This window comes from Sturnira hondurensis, unplaced genomic scaffold (assembly GCF_014824575.4).
Source record: "Sturnira hondurensis isolate 20B ecotype Veracruz unplaced genomic scaffold, ASM1482457v3 Scaffold0016587, whole genome shotgun sequence".
In the NCBI taxonomy this organism is placed as follows: Eukaryota; Metazoa; Chordata; class Mammalia; order Chiroptera; family Phyllostomidae; genus Sturnira; species Sturnira hondurensis.
Window position 1 is genome coordinate 838118 of NW_028089218.1, and position 23204 is coordinate 861321.

The following is a 23204-nucleotide window of genomic DNA, read 5'->3' on the forward strand; positions in this document are numbered from 1 at the left end:
TCCAGGTGTGGATGTTCTCCCATGGGGCGGGGCTGTGTGAAGGGGCATTTTGGCATGTCCCACACCAGAGGAAGGGCATGGAGGGGATGACCTTCCACACTCCCCTCTCTTATCCCAAATCATGATGCTTCCAGCCTGACCTTTCCAAGTACCTGATTCTGGTGTCTGCCATTTGAGTGGGGACTTGTCATTATCCATCTCTCCTTTACTTGGGTTTTCCTTAGGAATCGTCAGACTTGGCCTCCTAGACACAGAGTTGTTCATTGTCCCTGAGATGTTGGAGGAAGCTGGTTCTGCCTACACAACATCCCCCTTAAATTCAACTCATCTGAATTTCTACTCATCGCCTCCATCTGAGATTCTCCCATAGGCCCTGTCTCTGTGCGCAGCCCCCAACAACCCAGCTAACCAGGCCAGAACTGGGGTGTAGTTCTGACTCCTCACTCCCTCTGAGCGCTGATGGATCCATCAGCTGTCTCCAGATTAGCTCTCCTTTCTAGTCTCTTCTCTCTCCCTCCATGCCCTCCACCCAAACCCTCTCCTGGGATCTCTGTCTTGAACCACGTAATTCTCTCCCTGGTGGTCCCCTGCTTCTTCTCTTGTCCATCTCTGGAGAATTTCTACACAGCAGCTGAGCTTCAATATGAACCCAGCTCAGCACTTTGCTGCTGAATCCCTGCAATCTCTGTTAGTTTAGGGGTAGAATCAAAAGTTTTTAACATGGTCCAAAAGTCTACTTGTGCCCCTGTTTCCCCCATTCCAATCCACAATCCACCTGCGCCCAGTGTCCCTGCTCACTCACATCCAGTCCAGTGCTTCTCAAAGGCCCACACCACGAGGTCTTTTTAAAACACAGAGCCTGGGTTCACCCCAGAGATTCTGATCAGCAGATCTGAATAGGGCCTGTATGTCCATTTTTTAAAAACTTTGAAAGCATGTTTATTAAAGTTGGGGACAGTATAACAAGAAAGGGCTTAGGATAGAAGCAATGGGAGACAGCAGAGGCCAGGCTGCTTTGGTTCACTGGGAAGTCAGAGAAAAGGTGCCTTGGAGGCGGCAAGTTTAAGGGATTAGCAGGGGAGAAGCTGCCACTGCCCATTGCTTCCTAATTGCAAGACTTCCGGGTCCCTTAGAGTTTAGGATGTGCATGCCTGAGGGAAAAGAAAGGTGTGGGGGTGCTCCCAGGAGGGAGAGCACAATGAAAGAGCATTTTTATTCTATATTTCTTTTCTTTTAAATTTATTTATTTAGTTGTTGTCCATGTGTCCTTTATACTAGTTTCTGTAAATCCTTCCCCTTTTCCCCTGAAATTCCCTTCTCTTTCCCATCTGGTCACTGTCAGCCTGTTCTGTATTTGAGTGTCTTTGGTTATATTTTCCTTGCTTGTTTGTTTTGTTGTTTAGCTTCCTGTTAAAGGTGAGATCATATGGTATTTGTCTTTCACCACCTGGCTTATTTCACTCAGCACAAAGCTTTCCAGTTCCATCCATGCTGTTGCAAAGGGTAGGAGCTCCTTCTTTCTTTCTGCTGCATAGAATTCCAGATGTGCACTTTGAATGAGCTCCCAGGGATGCTAATGCTGACCCATACTTAAGAGTAGCAGTGCTTCTGGTCCCTGGCCTGCTCTATTCCTCTAAGGAACTCAGATCAGAGCCTCTACCTCTGTCTGGAACTGGCCCTTCTTGGCCCAGCTAAGCCCTCCCATCTTTCAGAACTCAGCTCATGCCCTTAGGACAGAGTCTAATAGGCCCATCAGTGCACTCACCCTGACCCCAGGCACAGCGATGCTGGCAGGGATCACCTGGGCCTGTGTCCCTGCTGAGTGTAGCTCCTGGGAGCTGGGCCCTTGCTCAGGGCCCTGTGTTTACACACTGCAGGTCAGAGGGGATGCTGGTTTCCTGATGAAGCGCTCTTGCCCTGAGCCTTGGAGCCCTTTCCTGCCACATCAGGTGAGGCAGAGCCCTCAGAACCAGGACATGGGGCATTTACAGTCGCAGGCTGAATACACCGCAATGAAGGAACAAGGGGGCTGCTGCAGGCTCCCAGGAGGGAGATGGACTATCCCTGAGGTGTACCCCTCCTGCTGGACTGTGGAGAGAAGGTATTTATATGGATGGGGGTAGGAGGGGGGCTTTTTCCCACAGAGCTCCCTGTCTCTGTCTGCCCCTCAGGGTCATTGCTTCCCATGCTCCAAATCTCACCCACTCACTTGTTCACTTTTTTCATTTGTTTATCTCCTCACTCATCTAAGGGAAGGGTTTTAGCAGAGAAGGGACCTGATTGTGTTTGCATTAGACAAAGAAAGAAAGAATCTCACTCTGGCCACTGTGGTTTCTTGGCTTCTTTCTGGCTGTGACGGTCTCTGCCTCCAGCCTTACCTCACCCCCATTCTGGTCCATGTCTCTGGACCAACCTCAAGGCGTGAGCCCTGGGCCTCGGTCAGCTCCAGGGAGTTTTGGGTCTCCCCTTTTACCCACTGTCCATGAGCAGCTGAGGCTTCTCCAGGTTCAGGGACCTCAGCATCTCTGTCACCTGCTCACTCTGCTGGCTCTGGTCCAGGCTGCAAACACAAAGGAAGCCTCATTACCCTGGGACCCTATATGATTTCATGGGCCTCAGAGTCCAGAATTATGTAATCTTCCACCTCCCACAGGAACCTGTAGTAGGTTGGGTTCCCCCAAATCAGGTTCTAAGGTGAAAAATAGCATTAGGACGTTTACAAGAGGTGCTCCTGGGTCAACCCCAGGGCAAAGGAAGGGAGGGAGCAGGACTAGGAAGAAGGACAAGTTGGGCTGTGATGCAGTCTCAAGGAACACAGCTGACTCTGAGGGACTTCTGATGTGCGAGTGGCCCTCAGAGCCACATACTGAGAGGAGGGGCTGGGTCTTTCTATCCCAACTCTGGTCAGTCATTAGACGCAGGCCACCCCAAGAGGTGGATGTGACCTTGTGTGAGATGGCCCCACTTGTGAGGGGCTGTCCCTGTAGCTTGGCTGCCTGCATCCCTCTCATGGGCTGGGGTTACACCTTCACTCCTGGAAGGGAAGTGGACAGCACTTCACAGTGGCCACCAGAGGACAGCCTGTCCCCATGGACTCAAAATCACCACAGATGAGTAGGTCCTGGGATGTCCTTCCTAGAGTCTAGAAGGTTTTCTGGAAAGAGGGAGACCTATTGCCTTTCTTACAGCAGTATGTCCTGGGGGTTTCCACTGTGTTTGGGAGCTGCTGCCCATGCTGGGCCTCCACATCCTCATCTCCAACAGGATGGCCCTGCTCTGCCTATTTTGAGCCATGGCCACAGAAATGAAAAGACCCTGCTCCCTGTAAAGGGTGCACACTGTTCTCATTGCTGTGGTCAGAGCAGCTCTTCCCTGGGGAGGGCGTGGGGCCATAATGTAGGAAGGGCTCCCTCTTATCCAAGTTTCAGGGCTCTAGGAGGGAAGGAGGAGACAGAAACCTTTGCAGGACGTCCGAGAGCAAGGTGCTCTGAGGCCACCAAAGAGACGCCCAGTGACTGGTGAGCAGGATGGTAATGCAGATGTACAGTCAGGCTCTGCTCTGGAGAGGCCCTTCAGATACAGGGATGGTGGCAGCCACAGTTGCCCAGGGAGAGGGGCTGGGGTGTGAAGGTGCCAGCCCCATGGACTTGAGCTCCCTTGGGTGTGAAGGGTCAGAGTTGGCTTTGGGAGGACCTACATGTAGAGTGCTTAAGCCCTGCTGTCCTGCCCCTACTGCTGCTCTAGGTTCCAGAAAGAGGGACACAGAGGAAGAAAGGCTGAGGGTTCAAGCTTTCCTGTCCCCTCTGAGAGCCGGCAACTGGAGCCTCAGCCAAGACCTTGGGGTCAGGACACGAGGTTTGGAGCCCTGCCAGCTCTGAGAGTGTGTAATGGGGCCCTGACCAGAGCCCCAAGGAAATGTTGCCAGAAACAGCCTGTGGGCTTATTTTCATGCTGGAGAGGAGAGAGGAAGAGGCGGAGAGGCAGCGTGGGATTGAGGGTCGCTGCACTGCAGCCTCACAGGGCTCCAGGGCTCTGAGATTGTGTCTGTCTCCCCAGTGCTCTGCTCTTTCCCTGGACTGTGGCCCCTGCCTGGTCCTGGTCAGCTGCTGTTTGTGCTTCAGGTCTCAGACCAATGTTACTCCCCAGGGAAGCCCTCCCTGTCCCTTAGTCTAATTCCTTTTCCTCTCATGTTGTATTATCATAAGACAGTTCACGTTCCCTTCACAAACTCCATGGGGGCTTAGAAATGCACACTGTGTTAATATGTGGTTATCGTCTCTCTTGTTCCCACTGGAGTGTAAGTTTCAGGATGGCAGGGCCTGGGTGTGTTGCTCATTATTGTCCCCTCAGTGCCTGGCTTTGTGGTTGGCACATAGGAGGCATGTAATGAGTGAATGACTGAACGAATGAATGAGGCTATGAAGGAAGTGGACAAAGGAACCTGGGAGTCCCTTGGAACACGTGGCCTCACTAGTGGTTACAATTTGATCCTCTCAGTTCTCCCAGAAATGTCCTTGTTCTACATACATTTTATATATTACATCACAATTTATGAGGTGAGTATGAGGTTCCATTATACAGATGAGGAAACCAGGTCTCAGAGGAAGGCCTGCCCTTGGCACGTGGTCTAAGTAACTGGTGGAGCTGGTACAGAAGGCAGGCTAACAATTTATTTTTTGTCACTTACTTTGCCCAACTCGGGGCCCACATCCCTTTCCAGCCTCTACCTCCCTTCCCTGCCCTCTGTCCATAGGAACCCACAGGGCCTTACCGCAGGAGCCTGAGTTGGCAGGTTGGCTGTATAAGCCCTTCATAGAGCAACTTCATGTTGAGGTCATTGAGGTCATTCTGCCTCAGGTCCAGCTCTGTCAGAGTGGGCCTGTCACTGAGCATGGAGGCCAGGTCCTGGCAGCAGCCAGATGTGAGGCCACATCTGATCAGCCTGCAGGAGAGATTTACATAGGCACATAGTGATTGTTCACAATATGAGGACATATATCTGCCCACTACTCCATCACCTCATCCTGCTTAGCTCTCATTTTGTCTCTGCTCCATCCTTCCAAGTAGTGCTAATGAGGAGCAATTACAGCAGGTGCTTCAGCTTGCAGGTGGACACTCTCAGCTTCTGGAAAAGGTGATGGGCCCCCATGTCTAGAAGCAGGTTGAAGCTCAGGTCCAGCTCAGTCAGGCTCCTATTGGTACTCAATCCACTGGCCAGGTCCTGGCAGCTCTCTGTGGTGAGGCCGCAATTAGCTAATTTGTGGGAGACATGCACCAAAAGCCTTGAGTACTCATCTATTAATTCTACAATACAACACCCCTCGGCACCTCTCTGGGTCAGGGAGAGGCAAGTGGGACCCCACAGATACACAGTGATGCACATATACTGGGGCACTGGCATAGAAACAAAGAGCAGCAGGTCAGTTTTCAGATCTGTTTTGATCAAAAGCCTTCCATGTTTCCATGGTTTTGGAGTTAAACTCAAGGTCCTGGTCTCTGACTGTGGGACACTGCAGACCTGGCTCCTTGTCATCTCTGTTCTCATCTTGCATCTTCATCTGCATCTTCACTGGCCTTTGTGCACTTCCTGAACACTGCAGGCACAGTCTCCTCTCAGGGCCTTTGCACCTGCTGTTTCTTCTGCCAGGACAATCCTCTCACCTGATACCTCAGGATGTGTCCTCTCACCTGGGTCAGGAATTTGCTCAAAAGCTACCTTGGGGAAATCTTGCCTCATGACCCTTCCTGTTTAAAATTGTAGCTGTAGCCTCAGCCCCCATTCCCTTCTGCCTTACTTTCCTCTATAGCCCAAATCACATGCAATATATTTTACTTATTTATTTGGTTTTTTTTCTCACAAATGGATGTTCTGTGAGGAAGGAGTTTACATTTCCAGTTATACCCCGGTGCCTCACACATAGTGGTGTCTCACACACAGAAGGAACTTAGTAAGTATGTGGTTAACGAATGAATGAAATAAAGTGAAGACAGTCGTGTTGGGCGCTGCTGAAGGCAGAGGAATGAGGGGTTAAATTTGAACAGTGAAAAAGCAGCAGACATGTGAAAGGTGCCTTGAATGGTGGGTAGGAGTTAACTTAGATGGGGCGCAGGGAGGGGGCTCTTCTGGCTGGCAGAGCAGACCTGAGCTTCCAGCACATGTTTAGCGATGTCGTCAGAAAAGCTGTATAAAAAGAGATGAAGTTTAAGGTAAAGATAGAAAACACCAAGATGGTGGTAGATCTTGAATATGCTTATTAGATGTGTAGACCTTGTTCAGGTGGCAGCGAGGAGCCAGTAAAATTTCACGAGGGGGGCAGCCATGTGTTCTTTGCATTGCATGGCACATAGGAGGCATGCAATGAAAGAAAAAGAAAAAGGAAGAAAGAACGAAAAGAAAGAAAGAAAAAGAGAAAGAAAGAAAAGGAAGGAAGGAGGGAGGGAGGGAGGGAGGGAAGGAAGGAAGGAAGGAAGGAAGGAAGGAAGATGAAAGAAAGAAAGAAAGAAAGAAAGAAAGAAAGAAAGAAAGAAAGAAAGAAAAAAAGAAAGAAAGAAAGAGGCAATGAAGGAAGGAAAGGAGGACTGCCCTGGAGTGGAGAAGGGAACCTGGGAGTCCCCTAGAACACGTGGCCTCACTGTTGGTTATCATTTGATTGTCTCAACTGTGTTCTAAGAACTGTCCTTGTATTACATGCATTTTATTTCATCACAGTCTATGAAGTGGATGACAGTTCCAATAGACAGATGAGGAAACTGAGTCTCAATGAAGACCTGCCCATGTCTCTTGGCCTAAGTAAGTGATGGAGCTGGTAGGGAAGGCAGACTGACAATTCATTTTTCTGTCCCTTTACTTCCCTGTCTAACGGAAGGCTCCACATATCTTTCCATTCCTTCCCTCCTCCTCCCTGCCCTCTGCTCTGCAGGGACCCACAGGGCCTTACCGCAGGAGCCTGAGGTGGCAGGTGGGCTGTCTGAGCCCTTTACAGAGCAGCCTCATGCCCAGGTCACCCAGGTCGTTCTGCTGCAGGTCCAGCTCTGTCAGGCTGGGGCTGTCACTGAGCATGGAGGCCAGGTCCTGGCAGCAAGCAGACGTGAGGCCACATCTGATCAGCCTGTGGGAGGGATTTGCACAGGCTCATTGTCATTGTTCACAAGGCCCTCTCCTCTGCATAACTGGGGTCTGGTTTCCCTTTCTAGTACCTGTGGCCCTTTGGGGGTCTTTTCTGACAAAAAGGAAGACAAAGATGTGTCAGGGTTTCAGTAACCTGGGAGATTTTAACTTTCTCCTGCAGCCAATGAGACACTAAGGAGGCAGCAGGTCACTTTTTCTCACTCCTGTGTGACTCTCACCAACCTTGTTACTCTCCACATCAACTCAGTACCATTACGCAATGTTCCAGTTGCATACTGAGTCTAATTGTTAACTACATCAGCCCTGCCATACGCCCACTTAGCTGGCATGGGATGATTTGGTGTGTTTGAACATGAGGGCATCTTCCTGCTCCCCACCTCATGACCCCACCCTGCCTAGCCCTCATTTTCTCTCTGTCCCATCTTAAAATGTAGTGTCAATGAGGAGCAATCACAGCAATCGCTGCAGCTTGCAGGGGGACCCTCTCAGTTTCTGGAAAAGGTGCTGGGCTCTGATGTCCAGGAGCTTGTTGAAGCTCAGGTCCAGCTGCGTCAGGCTCCTGTTGGTACTCAGCCCACAGGCCAGTTCCTGGCAGCCCTCGGGGGTGAAGCCGCAGTCAGCCAGCCTGTGGGATACACACCGAGAGCTTGAGTTTACTCGCCTGTTGATTGTACAGTACAAACACCCACTAGCACACATGGCACCTCTCTGGGTCAGGCAGAGGTAAGTAAGACCTTGAGACCCCTGGAAATGCACAGGTACTGGGGCATTGACCTAGAAACAAAGAACAGTAGGTTGTTCTCAGGTCTTTTTGATTAAAAGCCTTCCCTGTTTCCATGTCTTGTGGGTGGTAGCTGGAAAAAGATCATTTTTTCTGCCTCAAAGAAAACACCTCCAATAACATAATTTACAGAATCATTAAAATTGTGCTAAGTGATATTCATACTGATATTTAAAATGTTGGCTTCTCTCTAGCATGTTTAAAATGCATTTCAATTTTAAACATTGGCATGGTGTGGAAGACAAATAGTTCACAAGGGGGTGCAATCCTCAAGATACTGAACTCTAAACCAAGGTGATTCCCTCTCCAAGGGACTTAATGGTGCCCTTTGCCAGTAGAGCAGCCATCTGGGGACTTCTGGTCAAGATGGGTATGTAGGCACATATGGCTTGACTCTTCACAGAACCACATCAAAATTACCACTAAAATATAAAACAACGGTCACTCAGGAACTATAGGGGACCATTCTGCATGGTGTGGGGAATGTAGCCCAGCCCCTACTTAGAAAGGCCAGTGGGGAGTGAGGTCTGGCACACAGGACCCACGCCCACAGAGAGGTTTTCCCATAGGGAATCAGGCCTGCATTGTACCTAGGCTGCTAGGCTGGTACATGTACCTAGGCTGCATTGTACCTAGACTTGCTTTTGCTAAAGCTCCCTTGCCTTGGATTGGATTGAGGCACAAATGTTTACTGTGTATCTTTAACTTCCTAAAGTCTGTGCTAAACCTCCCAAGTATGGAGTGTGACCAGTTCAACCACTTTTCCCCTTGGTCTGCAACATCCTTCTCTTTGAAGTAATCAGCAACATTCTTTCCTTTGTTACCTATAAAAGGTAGTCCCCTGCAGTGAATCTGTGCATAGGAAATGAGGACTACCCTCCACGTAATGTCCCCAGAAAAGCAATAAAAGCCTGTCCAGGCAGGAGTTGGGGCCCTCTCTCTCACTTAGATAGTGGCCATGCCATCCCTTTTTCTCCACAGGACTTTTGTAGTTCATGTGAATCTGTTCGTCACAGCCACAACACACGGTCCCAGGGGCTGGGGTTCGCATCAAGGAATGTCAGAAATCAAGTTGAATGGAAGTGTGACAACTACAGAATTGAAGAAACCACATCCATTCAGAATGTAGGAGGGGTGTGGATGTGGAATGGGCAGGCCCCACATCCACATGGACAAAATTCAGGAGGGGTACCTTGGGATGCTGAGTCCCAGCACCACACCAGCCCCCCTAGCTCAGTATTTCAGTGTTAGGAAGGTAAATCTTCACAACTTCTGGCTGCAAAAACCAGCAGGGTATGAGTTGGGGCAAGAGGCTGCTGGAACCCTGAGCAGTTCTTCGGGAAGCCACACACGAACTCACCTACTCAGATTCTCTCCCTCTGAGCTCCAGCACCAGGGTGGCAGCTTGAAGAGCATCAGTGGTATACAGGAGGTGTCTGGCATTGGGGTGAGCAAAGGCCATTGTCTCTTTGCTGGGCCCTCCCTCAAACAGAGCCAGTAGGCTAGTGCTATATCTGTGATTCCATCAACCTGTCTAATACCTGACTCTAAGGATCTCTACCTTGGAGATCCACAGAGACTCTACCCCACCCAACTTATGGGCCCACTTAGGCTGCTTTTCCATAAGAATGACTCATCTTGTCTCCTAAATTATTTCAAATAACAGCTGGCTTCAGTGAGCCTCAGGGCCAGCCAGAGTAGAGTCACAGCTTGGCTTCACCTGGGAATCTCCAAGCCCGGCAAAAGCAGCAGGCATCTCAGATTGCTTTATAGCTCAGGAAGGGTGCCCCACACAAAACACAGGTGTGGCCTGACCTTGGCCTGCACCACCTGGGAAACCCCAGAGCCAGCACACACAGTGGACAACTACAGACCATGGCAGAGCACAACCACCCTGTCCCTGCACAGTTAATCCTCCACAGAATGCAGAGGTTGGTGGTCAGGAGTCACAGCCAGTCCTTGCAGCTGACTGGCCTGGATAAATCCCTCCCATTGATGTGCCAACAGCAACCAAGGCTCAACTACAAGAGGAGGGCGTACTCAGTCCACACAAAGGGGGCACCTTGAGTACACAGCTTGGGTGAAAGGGGAGGCTATGCCACTGGACCCTACAGGATACCTGCATTAGTCCACACTACCAAGACATGGAGTCAAAGCAGCACTACCTAATTCATAGTAACAAACACAGGGAGCCTGCCAAAAGGAGACAAAGAAGTATGACTGATGTGAAGAACCAGGTCAACACTCCAGGAAAAGAGCTAAACAAAATAGGGCTAAACAATTCATCAGATGTAGAGTTGAAAACACTGATTATAAGGTGCTTAAGGAATTTAGTGAGGACCTCAGCAGCATAAAAAGATCCAGTCAGAAATAAAGGACACACTAACTGAAATAAAGAACAATTTACAGAGAAACAACAGTAGAGTGGATGAAAGCAATAATCAAATCAATGACTTGGAAGTAAAAAACAACCAATGAGAACAAGAAGAAAAAAATAATTAAAAAAATGAAGATAGTATAAACAGCCTCTGGGACAATTTTTTTTAACTCATTTAAAAATACTTGTTTGTTTGTTTGTTTGTTTATGTTCATGTACAGTTGTCTCCATTTTTACCCCACCACTCTCTCCCTCCCCACCAACCCCCACCTTCCACCCTCAATCCTACCCCTCTCTGGCTTTGTTCATAGGTCTTTTACACATGTTCCTTAATAACCCTTCTCCCCTTTTCTCCCATTGTATACCTCCCTCCCTCTCTGGTTACTGTCAGTTTGTTCTTTATGTCAATATCTCTGGTTATGATTTGCTTGTTTGTTTGTTTTTTTGATTGGGTACCACCTTAGATGAGATCATGTGGTATTTGTCTTTCACCGCTTGGCTTGTTTCACTTAGCATAATGCTCTCCAGTTCCATCATGCTGTTGCAAAGGGTAGGAGCTCCTTCTTTTTTTCTGCTGCATAGTATTCTATTGTGTAAAAGTACCATAGTTTTTTGATCCACTCATTTACTCGAGGGCACTTAGGTTGCTTTTAACATTTGGCTACTGTAAATTGTGCTGCTATGAACATCGGAATGTATAAGTTCTTTTGGATTGGTGTTTCAGGGTTCTTAGGGTACAATGCCAGCAGCTGAAGAAATTCCATACTCTTTTCCACAGTAGCTGCATCGGTCTGCATTCCTACATTCCTACCAACAGTGTACTATGGTTCCCTTTTCTCCACAACCTCACCAGCATTTTTTGTTTGTTAATTTGGTTATAATGGCCATTCTGATTGGAGTGAAGTGGTATCTCATTGTGGTTTTAATTTGCATCTCTCTGATGGCTAGTGATGCTGAGCATCTTTTCATGTGTCTCTGGGCCCTCTGTATGTCCTCCTTGGAGAAATGTCTGTTTAAGACGTTTGCCCATTTTTAATTGGGTTGTTTATCTTCCTGGAGTGGAGTTGTGTGAGTTCTTTATATATTTTGGTGACCAAACCCTTGTCTGAGATATTATTGGCAAATATATTTTCCATATGTTTGGTTCCTTTTTCATTTTTCCAGTGTTTTCTTTAGCTGTGAAGAAGTGGGAAAACTTTGAGAGGTCCAATATTTGCCTCAATAGGGGTGCCCAAAGGAGAAGAGAAATAGCAAGAAGTTGGAAATCTATCTGAAAAAAAAGTGAAAAAAATCTTCCCTAATTTGGTGAAGGAAATAGACACACAAGTCCAGGAAGCACAAAGAGCCCCAATTATGATGGATGCAAAGAGGCTCACTCCAAGACACATCATTATTAAAAGGCCAAAGGTTAAAGATAAAGAGAGACTCTTAAAAGAAAGAGAAAAGAAGTTACCAGAAGGTTGCCATGTCGGAGGCGGGTAGGGGAGAGCAGATGAAGAGGTGAGGGGACTAAGAAGTACAAATAGGTAGTTACACCCCACAACATGCAAGCAATTAAGAAAGCATTTAATACACAGAAATCTATGTAACCAGGCCAGAATGAGAACTCTAACCACAATCTGCTCTGGGGAACTCTCTCATCTCAGTCTTGCTTCTAGATGAGTTTTGCCTATTGAGTGATTCCTACAGAATCTCAGAGTGGTTCAAAGAACCCAGATGGTGGGACAGAGGGCTTCTCATCCTGCACACCAGGGACTTATCCAGTTTCAGGCTCATCAGCCTGCCAGTAACTCATTTCCTTTCACCAGCTAAGCATTTCAGGTGTCTGATCCTTTGAGAGGGAGAGAACATGGAGAATTCCCCAAACAAAGAACTGTTAGCAGCTGCTGGGAAATCCCTGAAATCCCTGCCACAGAGTCAGCCTGCCACAAGCAGCTGTGAACCCAGCCTGAGCACCTCTGGGCCTTATCAGAGTACAAGTTGTCCCAGCAAAGTAGCCCCAAACTATAACTGAATGCAGGTTGGGAAGAGTGACTCTGAGGGAGGAGAGTGACAAAGTGGATGAGGAGGTACAATCAACTTGGGCCGCTGTGTATTGGGATGGAGTAACCTGAGTGGAGCTTTGCTCTCACCAGTTGAGAATAACATTGGTACAAATCATTCAACACCAATGGGTTTAATTCTAGAATTACTGATTCACTGGGGCCAAAGGGTAGCCTACTAATGGAGGAATTATTACTAGGGTGGATATTTGAATTCCATGGCCAATATGGTAGCCAGGAAGGGAACTAAGGATGTATCTGGAGAATGTTCCTTTACCATCTATGCACTCATAAGTCCTCACTGTATACCACACCATATGCAAGGCAATGTGCAAAGCCCTGGAAATAAACTGATGACCAGATCAGACATGGATCCTGTTCATCGGTAGGTAACCATCTAGTGGGGACAGACCAACAAAAAAACAGGAGGGACAATGCCATGTGCTGAGTGCTCTGATGGATTAGGAGACACAGGGTGCTACAGGAGTGGTACACAGTGGTACCACAGGGTGGTACCTGGCTTAGGTACTACAGGGCAGTGGTACCTAAGCCAGCTGTAGGACATGGAATTACTTTCCATAAGAGGAAACAGCTAAGCTAAGACCTGGACCCCTTTATGACCATGGCCCCAAACCTCACACTTTTCCTGGCTGTAGGACTACAGTAGACTTCATAAATAGAAAAGTACAATATGGATGAATGAAAAAAAAAACAGCTCAATATGGACAGATAAAAAATAAATCTATTTACCCCTTGTTTAGAAGCCATTCAAAACTCCCAAGATGTTCATTTCCATTGCTTATCTTCAGCCAGAGGTGGCCAACCCCATATTCCCGGTACTCCCCCTTGTACCTGGATGGCACAGGTATGGCTTTCCACTTGGTTGTGGTGGCAACCAAATGAGGCTTTTGGTTAGGTTACTGTAAATCTGCAGATGTCCTGTCACCTCCACATGCACATTCCTGTGAGGCTGCCATCCCACCTGGACCTCCGGCATGTGGATGCCAAGGGAGGTAGTCTGGGTACCCATGTAGCATCTCTGGGCATGGACATGTGATGCCCAGCAAAGGCATCACCAAAATTTTTTAACATCAGATATAGAAGGCAAGTCAGATGGCAACTTGCTGAGATAAAAAAAAAACTGAGACCGAAACTTTAGTGGCAGAGACAGGACTCAGAAGCCTGTGTTCAACTTCAGCAGCCAAGATTGTCGAGAGCCCCCCTAGTTTCTACCAGCTTGCTTCTCCAAGAGTTCCACAGTGAGGTGAAGGTGGGTATCCTTCAGGGCTTGGAAGAATTGATCTTTGCAGGCCCTGTCCCAGGACTTGCTGAAGTTGAACAGCATCCTCATCTTGTCTGGATTGGTGGGCTCAACCTGCACCCTTTCACACTGCTCCTCACCCTGCACCCTGGCAGGACTGTGTCCACCGATGTCACTCGGGCCACCAGCTCTTCCCGATGCTTGTCCACAAAGTGTGGCAAAACTGGGGTATCTGGGGGTGAAAGTGAGGCAAACAACAAATAAAGAAGAGCTTCCATCACATCCTCTCCCCATGATTCTCCACCTCTATCTTTTTACTCCCGTTGTCTGCATCCCTGGCCCCTCTCCACCCACCCTTTAAGGCATGGACCACCAGAAAGCCACCTCTTCCCTCCCTCATGTCAGCTTCCAGCCTAGCATTCTGCTCAGCTAAGTGTGGGGTTGGGTTCATGATAGAGGCATATAGGCATTTTGGTGGAAGGTGTCGGAGCCACAACAAGCAGGAATAGGGGGATGGAAAAGGACTCTGCTCCGGGGCACATGCCACTCTCCAATGCTTGATTTCTTGTAAAATCTGCATGAAAATGTTCTTCCATTCTCTCTTTCCAGGAACAGATAGCACACCCCAGAATTGCCATGTTTTCTGTGATCCCCAACAGCTGCTACTGACCTGTATGGCATGCAGGGACCAGAGTAGCTTCAGGTCTGAGGTCTCCTGAAGGAAAACACATGAAGAAGCTTCTGTAATAGTGCTAGTTATTAACACAAATGAGAAGCCTTGAAACTGCAACGCGACTCACTTCTGAGATCCTTGGGTTCTTAGAATAAACTGCAGACTATTCTAATAAAATTTAGAGAAAAGTTGCAGGTGAATCCACTTCTCATGCATATGGGGAAACTGAATCCCAGATGCTATGAAGCTATGATCATAGACGTGTCTATGTGTGTGTGTGTGTATGTGAGAGAGAGAGAGAGAAAGAGAATATTTCACTTAAACCCTGCAGACATGGTTAAATTTAGCCTTGGCCTAAATGAAACCCTGGTGGAGAAATAACCAAGTCCTTGGTAGATAGTTTCAATTATGAGATCTCCTTTTCTGAGAGGAAGTCTACCTCCTTGTTCATATTTGGCCTTCACATAGTTTGTTCTGGATTTTGTGTCAGAATCAAGAATCAACATCAAAAAATCTTACCACTTGGGTGTAAGTGGGTGAATTTCAATGGGAAAAACAAACAAAAAACTATAACAAATGAAGGCGTCAAAGAAAATCTTGCACAAGGAGAGGGAGGGGGAGTCCACAGTAGTTCATATGGACACAGCGTGAGAGTTTAGGCCCTCCCAAGTTCAGTGTGAGCAGACAGTCTGGAATGTGAGCTCAAGCAGAGGGGAGCTGTGGTGCTGGGAGCACCGGGTCCATGTGGATGGAGGGAAGGGGAGTTCCACATCCTCCATGTTGACTGGATGATCTTAGAGTCCTTCCTGACTCAGTCCTTCCTGGCTCATCCTTCAGTCCATCTACTGAAGAACGCTACTGAAAAGGCAAAGAAGTTAAAATCCAAAATATAAAAGAAATGATGAAAACACTAGAGATGTTTAACTTGCAAAGGAAGAGACTGAAGAGAGGCCATGCTCACAGTCTTCGAGTATCTGGAGGACTTTCCCATGGGGATGGTGATAGAGTTCCCTGTCTCTGGAGAGAGAAGTTGGCTTAAGAGGAAAAATAACAGTATCATTACTATTTACAAGGACTACTTCATGAGATATGTGTATAATCATATTATTTAATCTTTCCTACAGTCCGACCACTAGGCATTATGATCTTATTTTATAAATAAGAAACCTGAGACTTAAAGTTAAGAAATTTTCCCAAGATCACCCAGCAAGTAAGTGCCAGAGTGAGATTCAACCAAGGTCTGATGCTGGGGCTGCTTAGGCCTCCACCTGTGATTGTGTCCAAGCCAAGACTGAGGAAACTTGTTCCCTTTCTTCACAATGGGAAGACTGTTGTAGCAGCTCAGGAGGCAGATCCACCTTGTTTCAACAGTGGACAAGGGCTGGTTGTCTTTAAAAGACTCTTTAGAGAAATTTGGTTCTTGGGGGTGTTGGTGGTAATTTAAGAGACTAACGTTTCATCCATTCCTGAAAATTCATTACTTGATTCCTCTTATCTATGTTGGAAATATCTGAATGATCCAGGTTAGACTATCTGCTATTGCCCAAACTAGCTAGTTTCTATAATCATATAATCATCTAGCTTTTATTCTTCATCTCACATCCGATCTGTCATGAAAAACTTTGCCAAAGGCCTTGTGTCAAAATCTGTTACAGGGCAGTGTGGAGGCTCCATGGGACATGGGAGACAGAATGGAGCTTAGAGTCAGAATAACTTGAGGTCTGATTTGTAACTAGAAAAATTCACATAACTTCTCTGGACTATATCTTCTCATCAGCAAATGGTGAGAATTCACTTGAATTCTCAGCATTTACAAAAGGCTCAGCAAAATCGCTAGGCGTTGGATTCTTCTCTGAGCTCACTCCGGGTGGTTGAGGCAAGGTTGTATTGTTAAGCGCGCCAGCCGTCTCCGCAGCCGGCTTATCTTGCTTCTGGGCATGTCTGACACAGCGTTAGGGAAGCTAACGAGGGGCTTCTGCATCTGTTGGAAAAATACAAACATGCCCTCTGCCCCATGGGAGGGGTCAGGTCCATGACGAGACCCATTTATGGGGTCTCTCCAATAAACCAACGGGTAATGTCGCATACGCGGCCCCTAATGCCTATCAGCCACGGAGCGTCTCTCTGCATCCAAAGTTAAAAAGTTAAGAACAAATAAGGAATGTGACACTAACAGTTTAGGAGAATAAGGACCATACCATCTAGGGACTTGAACCCTGGACCCTCAGATTAAAAGTCTGATGCTCTACCGACTGAGCTATCCGGGTGGCCCTGACTTGACGGCCTCTACCTTAAGATCAGTCACCACCTTAAGATCAGGTTCCTCATACCGTGGCGACTCCCAAGGCATTGGAGGCGGGGCAGTCGGCACTGGAGGTGCAGGGCAAGAAAGATCCTCTGCCGAACGAGTGGCTCGCAGGCTACTGCGAGTCCCACGTTCCCATTTTTCAAACTCAGAATCTCCTCTAAGACAGTCTCTTACTAGTGTCCACAAAGAAAATGCATCAACAGGAGTTTTCTCTGGACCGTGAGCACGGTAGTGTTCACGAATACGTTCTCCTACCTTTTTCCAAATTTCCATATTAATAGTACCTTCTTCTGGTACTATTATTAATAGTACCTATCTTCTTCAAATACGATGTATTTGACTCTTAGAGGTAGCAATGCCTCGCCCCCTCAATAAGGAGCAAAGGACTTGTTCAAAAAGTCCCCGATCTGATGAGTGTGAAATCCCCATGATTATGAACTCTCCAACCCCGCTCCCTGCTACTTTTACTTTTTAACTTATCAGGCCCCCGTAGCAGCGGTCCTCTTGGGCTCCCCTATCCTCGCGATTAGGACTCTTCAGGTCCCCCCAGACCCCCTTTTTCCGGGTCCCTGTTATTCCAGACCCCCTTTTTCCGAGTCCCTGTTATTCGGGCGCCACTCTGCCGCAGTCCGCTGCAGCAAGGGTGGTCACGAGGTGAGGCGAGGGACTTAATTCAAAGAATGGAGAGGACCATAAGCTCTGCTGGCAAATGGCAACTTTATTCAAGGAACAGCTGTCTTATATACAAACTGTTAATGCCTAAAGCAAGACTGCAGGGAACTAGAAACAATGTTGTTTTTCAAAGTTCGTGCACTCCCTTAAGCTATCAAAAGGGCAAGAAGTTCTCATAACCATCTGGGAACATGACACCTGTGCCAGGGTCTTGTTGTGTCCTTCAAGGCTGGGAACTAGAAGGTTAGGAAAGTGTCAAGGTACCCGCCGGCTCCAGGGACCAGAAACCAAGTTCATCCACCATTCTCACAGTGGAGAACTCTGTCCTTGGTCCCCTTGTGGCCTGGCGGGCCCCCACAAGTAAGATAAAAAATATGTACAGTAAAATGACAGCAAACACAACTATTAACAACTGAACCTAAAGCAAAAACAAAAGCAAACTAAGCAAACATATAGAACAGGAACAGAACCATAGAAATGGAGATCACATGGTGGGTTATCAACAGGGGAGTGGGAGGGGGAGAGAGGAATAAATGGTATAGAGAATAAGTAGCATAGACGGTAGGTGGAAAATAGACAGGGGGAGGGTAAGAATAGTATAGGAAATGTAGAGTCCAAAGAACTTACGGGTATAACACATGGACATGAACTAAAGAGGGGGAATGTGTGTGGGAGGGGGTGTACAGGGTGGAGGGGCATGAAGGGGGGAAAAAGGGACAACTGTAATAGCATAATCCATAAAATATATTTAAAAAATTAAAAAAATATTTTGTGAGTTATTGTTTTTAAATTTTATTTTTTGATGTTAAATAGAGATGAATTTATACTGTTTTTTATTAATAGTTTAAATTGTGATAAAATATACATAAAATAAAAATTTTAACTTAATCATTAGTAGGTGTACAATTCAGTATTAAGTATATTCACATTGTTGTGTACCCAATCTCTAGAAATTTTCATCTTGCCAAACCCACTCTTTTTTTTAATTTAACTTTTGTTCAAGTATAGTTTTCTTTCTTGTATTCCCAGCCCTGCCCCCCCCCAGTGCTCCCCACCTCCCTCCCATCTCCGCCCCCCACCTTAGTTATTGTCCATGTGTCCTTCATACTTATTCATCAAACCCACTCTTTACACACATTAAACAACAACTAATTTTCTCCTTTTCCCAGACTTTGTCAGTCACACTTCTGCTCTGAATTGACTACTCTAGGTACCTCATATGCATGGAATCTTCCTGTATTTACCTTTTTGTGACAGGCTTATTTTCTTAGGGTAATGTTTTAAAGATCATTCCAAGTGTATTAGAATTTCTCTTTTTAAGATGATAAATAATATTCCATACATGAGTATGTATATATGTATATATGTATGTATGTATGTATATGTATACATATATACATACATATATACATACATATGTATGTATATACACTCATATATATGTATATACATATATGTATATGCATATGATGTATATGCATATATGTATATGTATATATGTATATACATATGATGTATGTATATATGTATATACATATGATGTCTGTCTGGGAAAAAGTCTACCCATTGTTAATATAATGAGAATGGTTTGCAGGACATTGATGTAAGCTGGCAGCCAAGTAGAGTGGACTGAAGTGCATGTGCTTAAACAATGATGACTTCACTGTACTAGTCAGTAGGGGCGATAGACACCTTTGAGTGAACATGTTNGATTTCTCAAAAGAGACCTTACAGGCAAGAAGGGGCTGGAAAGAAGTATTCCAAGTCATGAAATCCAAAGACCTACAGCCAAGATTGCTCTATCCAGCAAAACTTTCATTTAGAATGGAAGGACAGATAAAGTGCTTCTCAGATAAGGTCAAGTTCAAGGAGTTCATCATCACCAAGCCCTTATTATATGAAATGCTAAAGCGACTTATCTAAGAAAAAGAAGATGAAAAATGTTAACAGTGAAAGGACAGCAAACTCACAGTTATTAACAACCACACCTAAAACAAAAGTAAACCAAGAAGACAGCTAGATCAGGAGTGGAACCATAGAAATGAAGATCCCATGGAGGGTTAGCAACAGGGGAGTGGGAGGAGGAGAAGGGGAGAGAAGGCACAGAAAATAGCATAGAGGGTAGGTGGAAAATAGATAGGGGGAGGGCAAGAATAGTGGGGGAAATATAGAATCCAAAGAACTTGAGACACGTGGTTATAAGCTAAGAGGGGGAGAATGGTGGGGGAGGGAGTGTGTGGGTGGAGGGGAATGAAGGGGGGAATAGAACAACTGTAATGGTATAATCAATAAAATATATTTAAAAAAATAAAATGTAAGAACAAAATGGGGACAAGTAAATAATTGAAAGGAATGTGGTAAAATGATTGTTGGATATGAGTAATTGGTAAGTGAAACTTTTTTGGATTCCATTTTTGTGTTTGTTTGCAACTGTTCATAATAAAACCTCCTTTTCCATAAGAAAATCACTAACCCAGTCCACTGGGCAATGGAGGGGACCTAATGGCCATGAGGGGATGTGGAGAGTCTGTTGGGAATCTGTGTGGGGAAGGTGGGGTTTGAGGTAGACTATCCGGGCAGAGTGAGTGCCCTCACTCACCTGTACAAACTCCTGTCTCTGTCAAGCACCTCCGGAGCCACAGACCCTTTTGGGCCCAAGAAGTCATCTTCAGTCCCTGAAGGCTTCACTGGTAGGTCACCCAGAGGTTCAGCAGAAGACAGACAGAAGGATTCCACCTGTGCTACATGAGGGGAGCTCCACTCTGGAACAGGAAGGTGGTGGTCAGATTTAGGTTCTCCTGTCTGGCCTCTCCCACCCACCAGTCTCGACAATGAAAGGCCCTTCCCAAGGTGGGTCTGCCTGGACCTTGGCAGACAGTGTGTCTGGATCCTCTGTCCCTGCTCCTGGGACAGCCTGCCTGCTGTCTGAGGAGGCCAACGCTGCTGCCCCCTGACCACACCCCTGCCACCTCCCCCTTCCCACTGGCCCAGAGGTATTGTTACTCCTCTCTCACAAGCATCCACCAGGAAGGTAGGTTGTGAGAGGTATATGGTTCAAAAAATGGATGGGCAGAGATGGAGAGGGGACCCCCAGGCCTCAGGAGCCCAGCGTGGACCTTGGGAGCCTGGGCCCTGGTCAGAGCCTGAGACATGCCAGTGCTGCCTGGAGGGGAGGGGCCTCAGCCTCTGAGGCTGGGAGAGGGGGAAGCAGAGATCTTGGAAGGTTCCAGGTGTGGATGTTTTCACATGGGGCAGGGCTGTGTGAAGGGGCATTTTGGCATTCTTATCTCACCTTCACTGTGGGTCCTATGTGACTGCTCTGGATTTTGATCTCAGGGCATAACTGGTGGTGGCTACATTTGCAGTCTCATTTTCACCTCCACCTTCTAGTGAATCCATTCCAATTCAGATTCTGACTCCATTACCTTGCAAAACTCTTCCTGATGTGGATGTCCACGACTTCCCTATCACAAATCCAATGGACAACTTTCAGTCCTATTGTACTTGACCTCCCAGAAGCAATGGCCCCTGGTGACCACACATTCCTTGAAGCCCTTTGCTCTCTTAGATTCTGTGACACCACACTGCCTTGGTGTTCTTCCCCCCTCCCATTCTGCTCCGGTTTAGGCATCGATGTTGACTTCTCTTGTCCATGGGTGGGTCCCCCAAGGTTTGACATGCAAACTTTTCTGTGCATATGAATTTTATTTTTTTTTAAAGATTTTATTTATTTATTTGTCTTTAGAGGGGAAGGAAATGGAGAGAAATATCAGTGTATGGTTGCCTTTCGTGGGTCCCCTCCTGGGAGTTGGCCTGCAGGGAACCGGCCTGCAACCCAGGCATGTGCCCTGACTGGGAATCAAACTGTGATCGTGTGGTTCGCAGGCCCATGCTCAACCCACTGAGCTACATCAGCCAGGGCCGCAGCTGGTCTTTTATTAGCTTGAGAAAATTCCCTCATTTGCCTAGTTTGTTGAGAGTTGTTAATGTGAAATGGTGTTGGCTTTTGTCAACTGCTTTTTCTGTCTATTGAGATGATCATGTAGTTTTTGTCCATTGTTTTTTTAGCATGATATGTTGCATTGATCTGTTTTTCTGTGTTAACCAACTTTGCATTCCTTGTATAAGCCTCACCGGGTCATGATTTACCATCCTTTTTTGTATGTTTTTGGTATGTTATTGAGGATTTTCATATCTATATTCATAGTAAATATTGATCTAGGTTTTTAAATACTTTGTGATGACTTTGCTTGTCTTTGTCTGATTTTGATATCAGGATAATGCTATTGTTACAGAATAAATTGGCAAGTATTTGCTCATATATATATATATATATTTTCTTTTTTTGCAGAGCTTGAGAATATTGGTGTTGATTATTTAAAGTTTCGGTAAAATTAATCAGTGAAATCATCGGGCCTGTGATTTTTTTGTAGGAGGGTTTTGTTCACTGATTCAGTCTCTTCACTTGTTATATAGGTTTATTTAGATTTCCTAAATCTTCTTGAGTCAGTTCCAATAGTTTGTGTTTTTCTATAAAATGGTCTATTGCATTGAGGTTATATAATTTGTTAGCTTAAAATATTTCATAGGCCCAGTCTGGTGTGGCTCAGTGGATTGGGCACTGGTTCGATTCCTAGTTGGGGCACATGCCTGGGTTGCAGGCCAGGTCCCCAGTTGTGAGGCACATGAGAGGTAACCACACATTGATGTTTCTTTCCATCTCTTTCTCCCTACTTTCCCCTCTGTCTAAAAATAAATAAATAAACATTTTTTAAAATAAAAGATTTCATAATATTTTCTTAAAGTTCTTTTAAAATTTTTCTATGATGTCAATGTGATGACCTCTTTCATTCCTGATATTAGTAACTTGTATCATCTCAGTTTTAACCCAGATAGTTAGCTAAAAGTTTGTTAATTTTGCAGATCTTTGCAAAGAACTAACTTTTGGTGTCATTATTTTCTATATTGTTTTTGTAATCTCTATGTTATTTATTCCTACTCATTATTTTACATTATTGATACTATGTTATATAAATATTATTATTTATTATATTATTTTATATTATTTTCCTTTTTCTGCTTGCTTTTCATTATATTTGTTCTTTTTATTATTATTTATTTTTCATTCCTAAAGTGGTTTGTTAATTTATTGATTTGAGCTCCTTCTTCTTTTCCTCCTTCTTCTTTCCCTTCCATCTTCTTCTTCTTTCTTTCTTAAATATACTTTTTTTAAAGAAAGGTTTTAGTTTTTCAGCAAAATTTGGGCAGAAACACAGGGAATTAATATATATTCCTGCCCCCACATACACAGCTTCCTCCATTACCAACAGTGGTCATCAGAGCAGGACATTTATGGCAGTCAGTGAGCCCACACTGACACATCATAATCACTCAAAGTTCATAGTTTATATCAGGGTTCACTTTTGTTGCTTTTTATTTTATGGCTTCTGACAGATGTAAAATGACATGTACCCACCATTACACTGTCACACAGAACAGTCATTGTGCTCTGTCTGTCCATCCTTACCACCTCCAAGCCTGGCAATTACAGATACTATAACTGTCTTCATATGTTTGTCTTTTGGAGAATTCCATGTTGTTGGGGTTGTACAGTATGTAGCTTTTCAGATTGGCTTTTGTTCAGTTAGTAATATGCATTTAAGTATCTCCCATGTCTTTTCATAGTTTTATAGATCATTTTTCCCTCATGAGCTAATATTCCACTGTATGGATGTACCACAATTTATTTATTTGCTTACCTACTGAAAGACATCTTGGTTGCTCTCCAGATTTGGCAACTGCAATGGTGCTATAAACTTCCATATGTAGGTTTTTGTGTAGACATAGGCTTTCAACTCATTTGGATAAATACCAATGAATATGATTCCCAGATACAATGGTAAGGGTGTGGTAAGTTTTGAAGGACTCTGTAAAGTGGCCGTATCATTTTGCATTCCCACC

At 45.7% G+C, this 23204-nt stretch overlaps 1 protein-coding gene and 1 pseudogene across 1 annotated transcript in view; both read right to left on the bottom strand.

Annotated features, from left to right (window-relative positions):
• The window catches only part of LOC119001097 (NACHT, LRR and PYD domains-containing protein 1-like), a 29679-nt gene extending 27280 nt beyond the window's left edge, over window positions 1-2399 (bottom strand). The window contains exons 1-2 of the mRNA XM_037066289.1: window positions 2379-2399; window positions 1766-1858 (exon numbers count right to left, since the gene is read on the bottom strand). Coding sequence (XP_036922184.1) covers window positions 1766-1858; window positions 2379-2399 — 114 coding nt within the window. The remainder of the gene's footprint in view (window positions 1-1765; window positions 1859-2378) is intronic.
• A 4535-nt stretch (window positions 2400-6934) lies between these two features.
• The window catches only part of LOC119001098 (NACHT, LRR and PYD domains-containing protein 1-like), a 73339-nt pseudogene continuing 57069 nt past the window's right edge, over window positions 6935-23204 (bottom strand).